At 48.8% G+C, this 15,701-nt stretch overlaps 1 protein-coding gene across 1 annotated transcript; it reads left to right on the top strand.

Annotated features, from left to right (window-relative positions):
* Positions 1–9,760: 9,760 nt before the first annotated feature.
* Positions 9,761–10,285, top strand: LOC124647180 (putative ripening-related protein 6). The gene has a single exon (XM_047187153.1). It carries the CDS (start codon positions 9,761–9,763, stop codon positions 10,274–10,276), a length of 516 nt encoding a protein of 171 aa, XP_047043109.1. The 3' UTR covers positions 10,277–10,285.
* The last annotated feature ends 5,416 nt before the right edge of the window (positions 10,286–15,701 follow it).

Genomic DNA, 15,701 nt, shown 5'->3' on the forward strand with positions numbered 1-15,701 from the left:
TCCTGACGGAGAGTACTGATGGCTCATGATTTCTCGGATCACGCGAAGAGCGACACGCTCCAAAGTGTTCACCAGAGCTCTCGGAATGGCGGTGCAGCGAATGAGCTACCATGAAGTTAATCTCCCGACGCGAGACCCGGTGCGTTCTTCGACGGGGCGGACATGTCCACTCCATCGAGCGCGCCTTCGGTGAGAACCCTTTCCACCTGATGCCATGTGAGCGGGTTCACGTGAAAAGAGCCGATGAGGTCGGCTTCGAGGATTGCTTTGACCTCGTCATGCTTCTTCTTGAGTTCCTCGGTCAGATCCTCGTACGTGACTGGAGTGCCTTCCGCCATCTCAGATGTAGATGGCGATGCGGTTGATGTCGAAGATGGTCCCACCGGGCGTGCCAGAATGTGTTGCGGTCAGAAACCCACCGGCGAGCAGCGACGGGCAACACTGTAGAGCCGGGAGGCTCCCAGGACTGCGGCTGGCCCTGGTCCCTCCGAGCGACGGCCCGCAAAGACTCGGTACGCACGTCCGATGCTGGTGCAAGGGCATGCCACCTGACCTATACCTGGTTAGGAAGGTGTTGGATTGTGCCTCGCTTAGTTTCCTGCATGGCATACACGTAAACATTAAATACGAGCCTCGATCGGCTCTCAGGTTGTCCTGTGAATCGGCTCAAAGAGCCGATCCACCCATGATGCGTACGAGGTGTACGATCAGATGGTGGTCCTACTTGATCAGAATAAAGCTAAAACGACCTACACGATTTAGGGTTTTCACCGCATAATCGGAACATCCTACTCGTGATTGAGCCTGGTGCCCACGCACGGTGATCGTAAACCGACCCTAGACAAGGCCTAAAAACCAACACGAAGTTGATCCTCGGAACATCCTGTCTAGGGCTAGCAAACTACACCCTACGCGCCACTGGATCCTTCAACCCGTTTGTAAGGCCTAACTATGCAGATATTAAACTAATCCTTGAAGAACAAGGAGCAATCATAACAGATCGGATCTACTAAATAATGATCAAGCGGGGTGCCGCCCTTACACCCAAGATAGGTGTAAGGGCGGCTAGACGTCTAAGGGTTGCATGGACGAAAGCATATGATACGATGAAACAATGCTAACCCTAAAACATCTATGATAACTACGTTGCTCGCCATCAAAAAGGCTTCAGCACGAGCAACGCATGAACGACGAATAAACGTGTACTGCCTAGATCGCAAGATGCGATCTAGGCATCATGATGCTTACCCGGAAGAAACCCTCGAGACAAGGGAGTTGGCGATGCGCCTAGATTGGTTTGTGGTGAACGTGATTGTTGTTTATTTCATAAACCCTAGATACATATTTATAGTCCGTAGACTTTCTAAACGTGGGAATAATCCCAACCGTGTACGAGCCAAACTCTATCTAACCGACACGTATCCTACTATGTTACAGATACACGGGCAAACTAGCCCAAACTTTGTATAAAAGGCCGATTCATGTATTTCTTCTATGTATATTCTTCAAGCCCATCTTCAATCGCGGCCCACCTCTGATCCGGTCAAATTCTGGTGATAACAATTCCTATATTCATTAGTGCTTATTGTTTGATGTTATTCTTGTATAATAACTTGTCAAATGAATTCAACTCCCAAATCAACAAGATACAAAAGAGATCATGTCGAAATTTCACTAACTCACCTTGCCTAACCCTAATTGCAAAATGAGAGAGAACCTCGATCCCTCTTAGGTTTAGTTGCAATAAGGCGCGAAAATTTCCCTCGTTTTGCGATGAAATGCACATCCCATTTCTAAATCTACCTTCGTTGTTCCTATGTTCTGGGTTATTACACGCGGGGTAGCTGAGTAACCTATCTTGTATCCAGAAACCTATAACCTTTTATGATCAAGAAATAGAGAGATCTAGAGGGGAGATTGTTCTTGTGTTCTTCTTCTTCTACCCCTGGCCAAGGCCAAGTTCATTAGGAATCCATCCGGAATTCATCCCATCCTTACCAAAACCCTCCACCGAATCCTCTAGCGCACATTCGGCCCCAACTTAAGCCATCCCATGGCATCTGTCTGTTCACCATGACGACAGTTGGCGCCCACCGTGGGGCCAGCAGCTGCGCTTGCTGGAGTTCATATTCGGGCGGGCCTCCTCACCATTGCCGGCGAGCGTGTCGTCACCGCGCTCATCGACCGCGTCCTCGCTATGGACTTCATCAACGACAACACGGGCTTCTTTGCCAACGGAGGTAAGTTCCCCAAGAACGGCCGCGTCATCGAGTTCGGGAGCTTCCGCGTCTACTACGGCACCGTCCCCGAGCGCTAGTGCCTCTCGCCGGTGTTGGTGGCTCCGGACCCGCCAAGGTCTGCGCTTCGCAACGGCCATGCTGCCGGCAGCGTCGAGGTGCTGGTGGTTGGCGTGGCTGACGCCGGCAAGGGAGTTGCGGCGGAAGGCGCGGGACAGATGAAGTCCACGCGCACGGCCAAGCCGCCAACCGAGCGCAACTAGGAGGTTGCGGGTGCATCTGCAGCGCCACCGGAGACTCCTCTCCAAGCGGCCATGAACGTGCTGGCAACGCCCATCGCGCAAAACCTCGATCCGGCATCGGCTCAGGCGGAGCTGGAGGCACAACAACAGAAGCTGCTCTCAGAAGGCGCGGACATCATCCGGGCGCAGCGCGAGCTGAACCTAACCCTATGTGAGTATAACGCTGCCCATGGCTTTGCTTCTGTTAGCGCTCAGGCTGCCAGGATACCGGAAAACCGTCTTAGGGCTCGCAATCTAGATCATGATCTGCGTAAGGAAGTTCTTGCCGGAAAAAGTACCTCTGCGTCTTTGAGCATTGTAGAGAAACCTAAGTACAATAGCCGGGATAAAACCATAAAAGCTGCTAGGGCTGCAGTAGAGTTGTGTGAATCACTTACCGGAGATGCTTTAGCAAAACAGCAGGATCGTGTTAGGGAGTTGCTTGACATGATTCAGGAACAAAATGCTGAGCAGCTTGCTAAGGTAAACAAGGCTGCGGCTTCAAAATTTGTGCGTTCTACAAAGAATGCCGGAAGCATATCCCATGGGCAGGCATCGTCCCCCCATCCGGACAAGAGAAAAGAAAAAGAAGCGAACGAGCAACAAATGACTGTGTACGATCCGGTACTTGCCGGAAAACAACAAGCCGGGCGACACGAGGCCGGTAGAAAAAATCAAGGAACAGTACGCGGTTATGCCGGAAAGGGCTACGCCGGAAAAGATTATGCCGGTAGAGAAGAAAGCGGGCAAAACTATCGCGCAGCAAGAGCCGCATATGTGGAGGAGGAAATGCCTCCGCCAAGGTACCGGCAGGAAAGGGCCGCGGTACCGGAACGTTACGGTGAAGCTGATTCAGGAACTGAAAGAATTGCAGCCTACTGGAACCCTTTGGGGCCACGGTTAGGAGAAAGATGCCTACCAGACCGGGATGCGAGGCACAGGCTGGATAGGGTGTACTTGTCTGAAATGATCCAGGCAGAAGGTCCTCCTGGCCCAAAGTGCTTTGGCCCACGGATCATGAAAGAGGAACCACTGGTTCACAACTTCATGTTGCCCCGTGATACAAAAACATATGATGGCACCACTAAGCCGGAAGACTGGCTTGCGGATTACGTGACCGCAGTATATGTTGCTGGTGGCGGAGGAACCGTAACAGGCGGAGGAAACCGACGCTGGGCCGTGAGAATCGTACCATCTTTCCTGGTAGGACCGGCACGCATTTGGCTTAACAACTTGCCGGCAGGAAGCATAAATGGCTGGCTGGACTTTGAGGAAGCTTTCGTGAGCAACTTCAGCAGTACCTACCGGAGGCCAAACAGGCCTCAGCAGCTCGCCTTGTGCATGCAGCACCGGAATGAAACAGATCGGAATTATCTAACCCGGTGGAACTCCATAAGAAACTCTTGTGAATGAGTAATCGAGGCACAGGCCATTGCTTGGTTTTGCAATGGGTGCAGAAGAGGTTCACCGCTGTGGCAAAAGCTACAGAGAAACATGCCAACAACTTTGGCAGAAATGATACGTGTAGCGGATAACTACGCGTTTGGAGACCCAATGCAACCGGCAGTACAAGCTGAGCCGGAACAAACAAACCAACCTCAGCAGCGCCAAGAGCAGTACCGAGATAACCGGCACAACAAAAGAAAGGAAGATTTTCCGGATAGAAGGTACGAGTAGCAAGTGGCCGCGTTGCAAGATAACTCTGGCGCCAGCGGGAGCCAGAGGCAAAAAACCGGATCGCAGCCATGGGCGGGTCCTAAAAAACAATGGGTTGAGAAGAAGCCGTGGGGAGAGAAAAAGAATTGGCAAAACATGCAAGGTACACCATGGAATCGGCAATGGAACAACCATGCTGGTGGCACACTCCGAATCCGGCAAAACCGGCATAGCCTGGTGCGGTGAGGGTGGACCAAATACTTGATGTTGAAAGGTGCGGTAAAAGATGCGCAAGCACAAGGCTGTACACCATTGCTACCACCATCGCAGGACATCTTGCGGCAACCACTACCACCGCCACCACCGCTTACCGGAGCAAATGCTCTACCGGTACAGCCTCAGCCAAACCGGAAGCAGCGCCAGCAAGTTCATCAGGTGGGAGATGGCAATGGCCAACCGCCACCACCGGCACCATTGGGCCGGAATATCTACCATGATCTGGACCTGTGCTGTGTTGTGTTCGTCACTGAGCCAACTGACAAACAAAGCATGCATCGCCGTTCCATGGAAGTGAACGCAGTGATGCCGACAATTCCAAAATACATGCTGCGGTCAGATCAGGAAATCACCTGGTCGTTCAAAGATCACCCCAAAATAATGCCAAACCCGGGTGGTTATGCTCTTGTTGTAGACCCAATCATGCATGGGCCAACGACTCGAGTCAAATTCATATAATCCATCCCCAATGTTTTATTATCCTCCAAAAGATGATTTCTAAAATCTAGATAGGATATTTTACAGGTCAATTGTTCTACCTAAAATATCCATATAATCCATCCCCAATGTTTTATTATCCTCCAAAATATGGATAATGATATGGTGCCTGATAAGGGGGATCCCACTAGATCCACCTAGGGTGTTGTCCGATCTTTCACAGCGAGAACACGGGGTAGCAAATCCTCCCAACAACGCGATGAACGCAGCCTGGAGAAAAGGGAACGAATCCAGCAAGCAATGGATCGATGAACGATACGCCTCAAACCTTGAGCTAGATAATCCTTGATGAACACAAGAATCTTCGCAGCGGATATAATAGATAAACGGCAGCACCGTACCCCTGGAGGGATGATACACGTGAACACACGCAATGGGGTAAACCCTAAACTTTAGTCTAAACTTGTCTATCTCTAAACCCTAGCCGTCCACCTCCTTATATGAGGGGAGGTGGCCGGCCAGCCCTTACTGGGCTGGGGTGCCCCACTATGGGCCTAGCCTTAGTTGGATTGGACAGGCCCAAATCCAACTGACACACTAATAACCCTAATTTGGCCCACCACATGACCTGGCTACATTATTTCCTAACATAGAATGAATGACACAACCTTAGACTTAATTATTACATAGCGTAGGTCGTCCTAGCGTGTCACTCCTGAATCCTCGATGGCGTATCGCCTAGCTTGGTGGAGTCCTGAAATTGGCCTCCACATAGGCCTCCATGCCCATATCATCCTCCCCCTTCAAGAAGCGTTGTCCCCAACGCGTGAGGGTCTTCTGGAAAAGGTGACATGATATGAACATGACACGTCCTCGCCGTCCTCAAGTCTTGCTTGCCTTCCACACCACATCCTCCCTCGCGGCCTTCTTGACTTGATACAGCAGTTGGCGCCTCCTTTCTTCTCCACATGAACTTGGACAGCGGCGCCAATACCTTCTTCTTTGGAGGTCTTGATGAAACCCTGTGTCGCTGAACATGACCCTGCACAAGATGTGTAATGCATGGGCCACATAAATGTCTCACACGTCCATTCTTGCCTCGATGCATCCACGGTATCGCAGAAAACTGGACTGCAGTACTCCTAGCACGGTAGTGCCGCTGCCCACTGTCTCCACTGACGCGCTCGCCTCCCACTCCTCCCATGCGCATCTGTGCCATATGTACTGAAACACCATCAACACAAACATCATCAGTATGTATGCTAGCATCAACACAAACTGGAACTGTAGCACATGCTGCAACAACTTCTTCAACAATAGGATTAGCTTCATCCGGCTTGTCACCAACAAGAACTGGCTTGTCATCTACAGGCATGGCTGAAACATTAACAACATCGACGCTCGGAACATCATGCACATCATGCTGTACTTTAGATTTGTGTAACTTCTCCTTATGCACCACTAACTCCACATCGGACTTGATATGATCATCACCAAAAGGCTTCAAAGTACGCTGTTTGGCACCATGCATAAAATAATATGTATTTGCTCTCCCAGCATGTGTCACATTACGATCATACTGCCAAGGACGCCCAAGTAGCAATCCACACACCTCCAATGGCAATACATCGCACTCTATCTCATCAACATAATCATCAACTGCAAATGGCACACGCACCTTGTGAGTAATCTTTAGCATACCACAACTATTCAACCACTCAAGACGCTTAGGTTCAGGAAGACACCATGTAGACAACCCCAATGCTGCCACCATCGCCTTGCTTATGCCATTAGTACAGCTACCACCATCAATCATCAACTTGCAAGCCTTGCTCTTTATAATGCACTGAGTCTGAAACAAACTCCACCGCTGAACCTTGTCAAATGTCTTGCAAGCATCGCCTTGTACCTTCTTGAGTTGCATATTCAGCCCGCTCAATGGTACATCCTCCTCCATAGTCACAGTAGTGTCCATGGTATCAGAGCCAGGTTCCTTCTCCTCTGAAGATATCGCCTCGCACTGAGTAACTGTTGGTAGTGGACCAACCTCCTGACTAGGAATTACGCACTTGCCAACTTCCTCTATTGCATGCACAACTCCGGACGGCTGCGCACTTTCCTCCATATACGGTAACACGAAACCATTACGAAGAAAAGTTTTGTAGTCCTCCCAAGTACAAGCAAATTCACCTCTGTCAACCGCATCACACCAGCAATGGTCTAAGGCCTCGTCCACACGCTGTTGAGCAAGAACAAATGCATGAGACCCATCAAACTTTTGATTGTATATGCGACATCGATGAACCCCAACTCCATGTTCCTCTCCCAATCTTCATACTCCTAAACTATCGCAAGACGGTGTAGATACCAACGAAGGTTGTATGCCTGACGCTCTTCTCCCTTCAGGACATCCAGATAATCATTGAAAACCTTACTAGACTTCTTCTTATGAGAACAAAGCATGCCCAACACATCGCCCGAAAACGAAGCAACAACATCAGCAGCATCAGCCAACATCGCCGGAGAAATAGCAGCAGCAGCTTGCCCGACCCAGCATCCGGTTGGACCGGCCTGGGCGCAGGTTGAACCGGCCCAGCGCCCGGTCTGACCGTCCTGTGCGCCGGCAGGACCGGCCCAGCGCCCGGTCTGACTGGCCTGGCCACCGGCAGATCGACCTGGAGCCGCAGTACACTGCCCGGTTTGACCCGGCCTAGGCCCCGGTTTGGACCGGACCGGCCGGTCCAGGACCTGGTCAACCGGCATGGAGACCGGATCGCGTCGCGATTTGTCATCTTCTTCCCGATTCTAGACTCGAAATTTCGCGATTTTGACTACTGGAACATCCATGGACGATAGGAAAATTGCACCACAACAACACCAAACTTCCTCCTACCAACCTCCTTCGACCGAGAGCCAAACTCCTCCGATCTAGAGTCAATCTTCTCCAATGCAAACCGATCCAATGAGATCGATCAACACAACCTCGCCGTGAGTAACCCAGAAAACTGATACCACATGATAAGGGGGATCCCACTAGACCCACCTAGGGTATTGCCCGATCTTTCACAGCGAGAACACGGGGTAGCAAATCCTCCCAACAACGCGATGGACGCAGCCTGGAGAAGAGGGAACGAATCCAGCAAGCAACAGATCGATGAACGATACGCCTCAAACCTTGAGCTAGATAATCCTTGATGAACACAAGAACCGTCGCAGTGGATATAATAGATAAACGGAAGCGTCGTACCCCCGGAGGGATGATACACGTGAACACACTCAATGGGGTAAACCCTAAACTTTAGTCTAAACTTGTCTATCTCTAAAACCTAGCCGCCCCACCTCCTTATATGAGGGGGAGGTGGCCGGCCAGCCCTTACTGGGCTGGGGCGCCCCACTATGGATCTAGCCCTAGTTGGATTGGACAGGCCCAAATCCAACTGACACACTAATAACCCTAATTTGGCCCACCACATGACCTGGCTATATTATTTCCTAACATAGAATGAATGACACAACCTTAGACTTAATTATTACATAGCGTAGGTCGTCCTAGCGTGTCACTCCTGAATCCTCGACGGCGTATCGCCTAGCTTGGTGGAGTCCTAAAATTGGCCTCCACATAGGCCTCCATGCCCATATCAGTACCCGAACCTTTCTAGATTTTTTTTATAAGAGATGCTTTATTACTTTTGAGAAGCAATTACATCCGGTGCATAACCAGGATGCACACAGCCGTTTACGAGTCTTAAGTCCAAACAATGTCAAACGAAAAAACTAGGCGGAATACATATCGCAACGATGAATCATATAACGCCTAAGGTGTGGGTGGGACTTCAATCCATAGGCTATGCTGCCACCCATGTAGGGAAAAAGTATCCCTCGCCGTAGCCTCCAACCGTGTACAGACCTCCGTAAATAGGTCTCGGTTCTCCATGCGCTGAAGCGGTAACCACAAATGGAGAATACATGTAGATCTGTAGATGACCTGCAACAAATAGCAATTTTTATCGTTAAAAATCTTTCATTTCTACTCAGCCAAAGCGCCCAGATAACTGCTAGCGCCCCCACCCTAAGAAGCAATTTGAACCTTGAATCTATACCATGAAGCCAATTGCCAAAGACATTGGCCACACTAGTCGGAGGATACAAGGTAGACACTACTTGGATGACAGACCAAATAGATCTCGCAAATTGGCACTGGAAGAAAAAGTGTTTAATGGTTTCATCATAATGACAAAAAACATATCGAGTACTTTCGTGCCAATTCCACTTAACAAGATTGTTCTTGGTAAGGATAACCCCTTGGTGAGGATAACCCCTCGACGAAGATTGTCCTTTCTAGATGGTTCGTGCGATTAAAGATCTACGTATGGTTATTTCTAGGAGAAAGAAGTACATTGTACCCACCCACAATACATTTGCTGCTCCATGATTACTCAGCTAGGATCTTGGATTCTTCCTTGCTTGGAGAGGTAAAAACTGATACCATCTCTCTGCCAAGAGCGACCTGCCCTGTCCTCTCTCTTCAGTTATTACCGCTGTATAGCATTACATGCAACAGGTAATCCAAAAGAGCTTATCTCTACACAACCATTTTAATTAGGCCTGTATCGAGCATACCGGTCGAGTATCTTACTCAGCGAAAAATTCCTCGTACTCATCTAAGAAGTATAGTTAGTTAGGAATTCTTGACGGGAACCACGCAAGAGGCCAGGAGCCACACAAGCGCACATGTGGCTAATTAAGTACGGCATATTCCAAGCTTCGCCTGGAGCTAGCTACTTGCGCGGTTGCGCCTATATAAACGAACTCGCCAAACCAGCTACTACAACTCGATCAGTAGCAGTGTATCCAAGTGCGAAGCTTAGCAACATGGCGAACGCCAGGCTTGTCGCAGTCGTTGCCACGCTCGTGATCCTCCTGGAGGTGTCAACGTGCGCCGCGGCCCGGCACCATGGCAAGCCGGACCCGTGCAGCGGCGAGGACGACGGATCCATGCTGGGTACGCTGCACAAGCACAAGAAGCCGGGCCACTGCCCGTCGCCGGGCGGTGGCGTCGGTGGCACCCCTGGCATCATGACGGTGAACGGGTTCCAGAAAGGGGAGGACGGCGGAGGCCCGTCGGAGTGCGATGGCAAGTACCACAGCGATAAGACCTTGATTGTGGCACTGTCGACGCGGTGGTACGCTGGCGGGCGGCGGTGCCACAAGCCGATCCGCATCACGAGCAAGCAAAACGGGCGCACTGTGGTGGCCCGAGTGGTGGACGAGTGCGACTCCAACCACGGCTGCAAGGACAATATTGTGGACACCTCTCAGGCCGTGTGGGATGCGCTCGGGCTCGACAGCAACATCGGCGAGGTGCCCGTCACCTGGTCCGACGCATGAAACCCACGGCGAGCGGTGGATTCCATTGGGATGTAGCGTTCGCGAGTCAAGCGTCAAGTGTAGTGTCGTTGCTAATCTCGATGGGTATAAGGTATTTGGTCGAGCAGCAGAATATATAAATAAACTACTACTACTACCTCGATGTGCATAGGGAATAGCCTACCTAGGTACGTACATCGCGTTGATTAAACACGGTCAGAGGGAGTAGTATGGATGATAGTGCGAATTTATCATCTTGTAAAAGTGTCACCCTTATGTAATGTGTGTTTCTCGTTAATTGCCAGTCTCAGTTTGATTTGTTTGCTAATATGTTGCGTTGTGCATTGTTGATTGTTCCCACTATAACTGATCAGGCGGGCGTCGTTCGTTTGGAGCTGAACATATTTAGACGCCACCCTTGAAATTTAGTTAAGTACATAGCAATCGAATTTGACCGTGTATTTTGGCTATATGTGAAGTTCGAAATCTCCAATCAACGTGACGTATAGTGGGAAATCTTGACTGATCACGACCTAGTTCAGTTAGTAAATCCTTCGCATAAACCAAACATGGAATTTTCACAGCTGACGAATTCTGATGATGAAGTCGACGGAAGCATATATGAAAGTGTCACCAATGTACGCAGATGAATGTACACGCTTAAGACAATTTGAACGTTAACTGATCATCATAAACTCGCATATAAAAACTTCTTTCCAATATAAATGGCAAAGCTTTTGCCACGTTCAAAAAAACAACTTTCTTCGAACTCGGCTCATCCCCTTTTCCCAATTTCATAAAAAAAATAGAGTAGCAAATGAAATTCGAAGTGCTCCTCTGAAAGACAAAATTATAACATGGGATATACTCCTATGATGACAGGAGAGGTATATTCTCCGGGGATTAGATTTAGTTTGCACATCATCTGATGCTCGAAGTAAAAAAAACAAGACGGTTTTTTCCCCTTCAATTTGACTTTCTTCGACAAATGATGTTTTTATTACTTAAAAAAACTAAGCATTACACCCGATCTCTGTATAACTAGAATGCACACAGCCGTTCAAAAGTACAAAAGAGAAAAATAAATAGCACACTACAAAAAATCTTCCAAGAGATAATGTATGTGCCTTTGTTGATGGTGGTCCAATCCGGATATTACGCTGCCAACCATGTTGGATAAAAATATCTCTCCCTGTGTCCTCATAAAGAGGTCACGATTTTCCGCATGCTTTAGTTGAGTTAAGTATTGGTGGATTTTTAGTTTCAAGCCACTCGTCACTACAAGTGCGTATCAGAACTACATGGAGAGTACGTGGATCAGTGAGATACTAGCTTCGTGTAGTATTCATGATAGACCCCTGGAGTCGTGGATCAATGAGCCAAATGTTGATGTGTGGTGGACAAATATTGGCTTAGGAAGAGATCAACATAGGAAAGCTTTGGCATCATTGGTTATGCTCATATCTTGGAAAGTTCGGAAGGAGCGCAACCCTAGAGTCTTCCGCCACCACCATTCCACCACAAATGCGATCATCGCCGAGATCAAAGATGAGGCACGTGCTTTGTGGTGACCCTGCATACCACTGCATGTTGTAGTATGCCAGTCGTTGATATAACATTCGCGAAGTACCATTCCGCAAATATTACATCCCTCAGAGTAGTACAACAGAACATAGCAGGGTCCATAACTCATTCACATATTATTACAACTAACATACACAAGTCGTCTCGGAGCTCCTCTTGGGTCCTGAGAGGATAACTCCTGGGTTCGAGGCGAACCCAACTTAGCTTACAATACCATAGTCTCATTAAACTAAACATTTATTTAATCGAGCAGCTACATGGTAAGAGTTTGTGCTGCTCGGCTACTACTACTCCTCAGATATCTCTAGGCTTGTTCTCCTCCGGAAGCCTCCCCGGATCCGTAGACGATGATGTAGTCTACGCCTTCAACACCTCCTGAGAGGTCTGGTTCCTCGTAGCCGATGATCTCGGCTCCATCATTGTTGTCGTAGTCCTCCTCCAGATGATTCAGACAATCTAAGCATGGGATTTAAGAGTGGTATGAGTACGAGCGTACTCAACAAGTTCATTATAGATAAGAGGTGTTTAATGCACTAGCTACGATATTAGACCAGAAAGTCTAATACCAATGCAAGATTTGATAAACATTTCTTCAAGAGATTGCTTTTATTTCAAAGAGCTATGTCCGTCAGCCTTCACCGGTTTACTAGAACTTCATGGAGCTCCTTTCCGGCCGCGTTCGCAGTTCCTCAATCCCGGAACAGGGAGTGACTGGTCACAGTTCTTTACACTCTGCAGAGGTGTTGCTTTACCCATAAGAGATCTTAACCTTGGCGCCAACCGGGCAGCTTTCCCGTCCACACTTCCTTCGGTGTGAGGCCCGGTATAAGGTCTAGCCAATCATGTTCCTCCGCTACCTCGAACACCCACCCTTTGTTGCATACCCCGACCCTGGGTCCTCGTCGGTCCCATTATTCCCGTAATTTCAGGGTGGACCCCGACCACGACAACAGTTTGGGACTCGTTAACCAAACCCCTTCGCCGGTAGCTGCAACCCATCATAGACCACATTACCGTGGGGAATTAGAAGGGGATCCCCACCCTCAAGTTGTTCCGCAAGCAGCAACCGCTACGGTAAGCAACAGCTATACCGTGGGGAATTAGAAGGGGCTCCCCACCCTCAAGTTACTCCGCAAGACACAACCGCTACGGTAAGCGCATCCGTTGATGAACGAGAGGTGGAAACACTTTTGACTACTCCGTCCCACTCCGGATCTTATGGTTAACACGGGTATTACGGCACAAGAATCACTGGCGACATTTGTTGTTTAATCCTAGATGGATATTAACCCTTGCAATGGAACCTCCACCATATCAACACAATCCATGGTTCCATTGCCCACCACATAGTCATATTCATAGTTATGAAAGTAGTGGTTTTGGTTTTTATGCAATAGAGATAATCATAGTACTTTGCAAGTAATTTGATAAAGATACTCAAATGACATGAGCAAGCGATGAACTTGCCTGAACACTGCAAAGTTTTGCAGTTGGATGGTGTGGACTGACCCTTGTCCTCGGGTTCTGAAAAATAGAATCATTGTCCGATAAGGGCAATGGTTAAAGAAGCAATAATGCATGATTCCAGTTTTAGGGTTGTTTTCCCCCTCTCCCGGTGTTTATTATTTTATGTAGAAGGTTAATACTAAGAACAATTTTAGGGATACTCTGTTTAGGGTAAAATACAACCTTGAAATGTTGTCAAGGTGTTTTTATAGTCCAAAGGTATTAATGGACTTATTTTTATTATTAAAAATATTATGTGTGATTTAAATGATTATTTAAATCAAATTAAGACTTATTCTTAATTGTTTTCCCTTTGATATTTTATTCAGGTAGGGAATTTTATGCTGATCTATTTTAATATTTTTAATTATTTTTTTAGAGCTATAATTAATTTTCTATGAATTTTTGAAGTTTCAGTATTTTTGTTTAATTGTGAAAATACACAATTGCCCCTGGGCCCACCTGTCGGTGCAACCCAGTGGGTTTGGTCGAACCGACCGGCCTGGTCCGGCTCGACCAGCCTCACTTCTCCCTCTCCTCTCACGCGCGACCAAACCCTAACCCTCTCGCATCTCTCTGGCGATCCCGCGTCGCCGCCCCCTTCGCCGGATTTTCCCGGCCAACTCCGGCCATACCCGGCGATGAGATGCGGTGGATCTGGTCCGCCACACGACGGCGCACCAGATCCTCCGGCTTGATCTACTCTTCGCCACCATCTCCGTCCGCCCCCGGCGCGTTTACCCGCACGGTGATGCGCTGCTCACCGGCGCATCAGGTGCCGTGACGCCGCCGTGGTGTTGTCGCGGCGGTCTCGCCACCGCCGATGTTCCTGGCGCCGCGGTGCGGCTGTGTGCCACGCCGAGGTTGCTGGTAGCTGCGGCGCTGCTGTGGCTTGGCTTGGCCTGGCGCTGCCGTGCCCCCGGCGTGTGCTGCCGTGGCCGCCATGGCCGCGCCCTTCATCACGCACCACCAGTGAGTACTCCTTCGCCTCCTTCTCTCCCTCTTTGCGCTACTCTCTTCTCTCCTACGTCTGGCTCGGCCACTGGCCTCATCCTCCATGTGGAGATGCTTGCCGTGCCGATGCGCTGCTGCTGCGGCTTGCTAGCTTGTGCTCATGCTGCCGTGTCTGTGTGGCTGTGCTATTGCGCTGCTACTGCTATGCATTTCTTACTTGAATCTCTCCCTGTGCTTCTGTTCTTGTTACTACTCTTGTTAGGCTCTCAAGTGTATTCAATTATCTTGTCCAGGCTAGATAGCTATGTGTAAATTCTTGCAACTTTGCAAGAACCAGTGCCATCTGTGTGGTGCTCTCGGGGCTTTGCTTCACTGTCACTAACGTATTTGCTTATCTGTGATGCAATTGTTCATGATCTGTGGCTGTTTAATTTATATGATCGATGGTTAGTACTAGGCTTGGCTCTAGTATGTAATTTTCATGCTCTGTCAAGCCCTGATGATCAACTGATCATCAGATGCTTGATGCTGGACTACTGTTTCAACCCCACTAGGGCTTTTCCTGGTGGCTGTGTGACCTACTGGCTTGTGCTGGTGTATGGTGTTGCTTGCTCAAGCATAATCTGATGCTTGCAGTGATTCTCTGAATCATATGCAAAGCTCTGGTGTGTTGATTACTTGTATATTCATTTATCTGTGTTATTTGGCTTGGCTAAATGAATAATTGTGGTGAACTGCTGAGCAGTAATGATCATATAGATTTAATTTGTTTGGGCTAGAGGGATGCCAACCTTTGTTGGGAACCCTAGTCCAATCTGAACCCTTCTGGGTGATGATGTGTTGGCTGGAATTGTTGGCTGTGGTTGAGGTGGCCTTGACAGCCACTTGGTGCTGTCAGGGTAGCTCCCACTATCTCTGTGGCTAACTGTGGTGGATTATGGCTTACTGGCCTGACCATCTTTGGTTGCCAGCTGCTCTTGGTGTTGACAAATCAAGATAGACACATGATAGTCTATCATGTCTGATGGCTTAGCTAGCTATGGGTTGTCAAGTGAGCTTGGTAGCTAGCCAGGCTTTGAATCCATGTTGGATTTCTCTGGTTATGTCCCAGTGTGGACATAACCAGTGTTCCCTGGATGATTTCTACTGGCTGTTTTCTCTGTTTGCTTCAACCAAATGACTGGATAGCCAAATGATGATACAATCTCGGGTTTCCTACCCTTACGTGCTCTCGTGATGCATAGCATGCTTATATATGAGCAAAACTTGGTTTTGCTCGAGGTTGATTTGGTTTATACCTCACTCCAGCTCCTAGAATGAGTTGTTGGTGTAGAGGATTGCTTCGGTGGTTTTGGTTTGCCTGCCCTTCTCCTCCTTGCAAGCTTGTGAATCTTGGTTTGGT

This window comes from Lolium rigidum, chromosome 4 (genome assembly GCF_022539505.1).
Source record: "Lolium rigidum isolate FL_2022 chromosome 4, APGP_CSIRO_Lrig_0.1, whole genome shotgun sequence".
Lineage (NCBI taxonomy): Eukaryota > Viridiplantae > Streptophyta > Magnoliopsida > Poales > Poaceae > Lolium > Lolium rigidum.

Excerpts from the sequence above, each read along its gene's own strand:
- LOC124647180 (XM_047187153.1), top strand. The coding sequence starts at position 9,761 with ATGGCGAACGCCAGGCTTGTCGCAGTCGTTGCCACGCTCGTGATCCTC.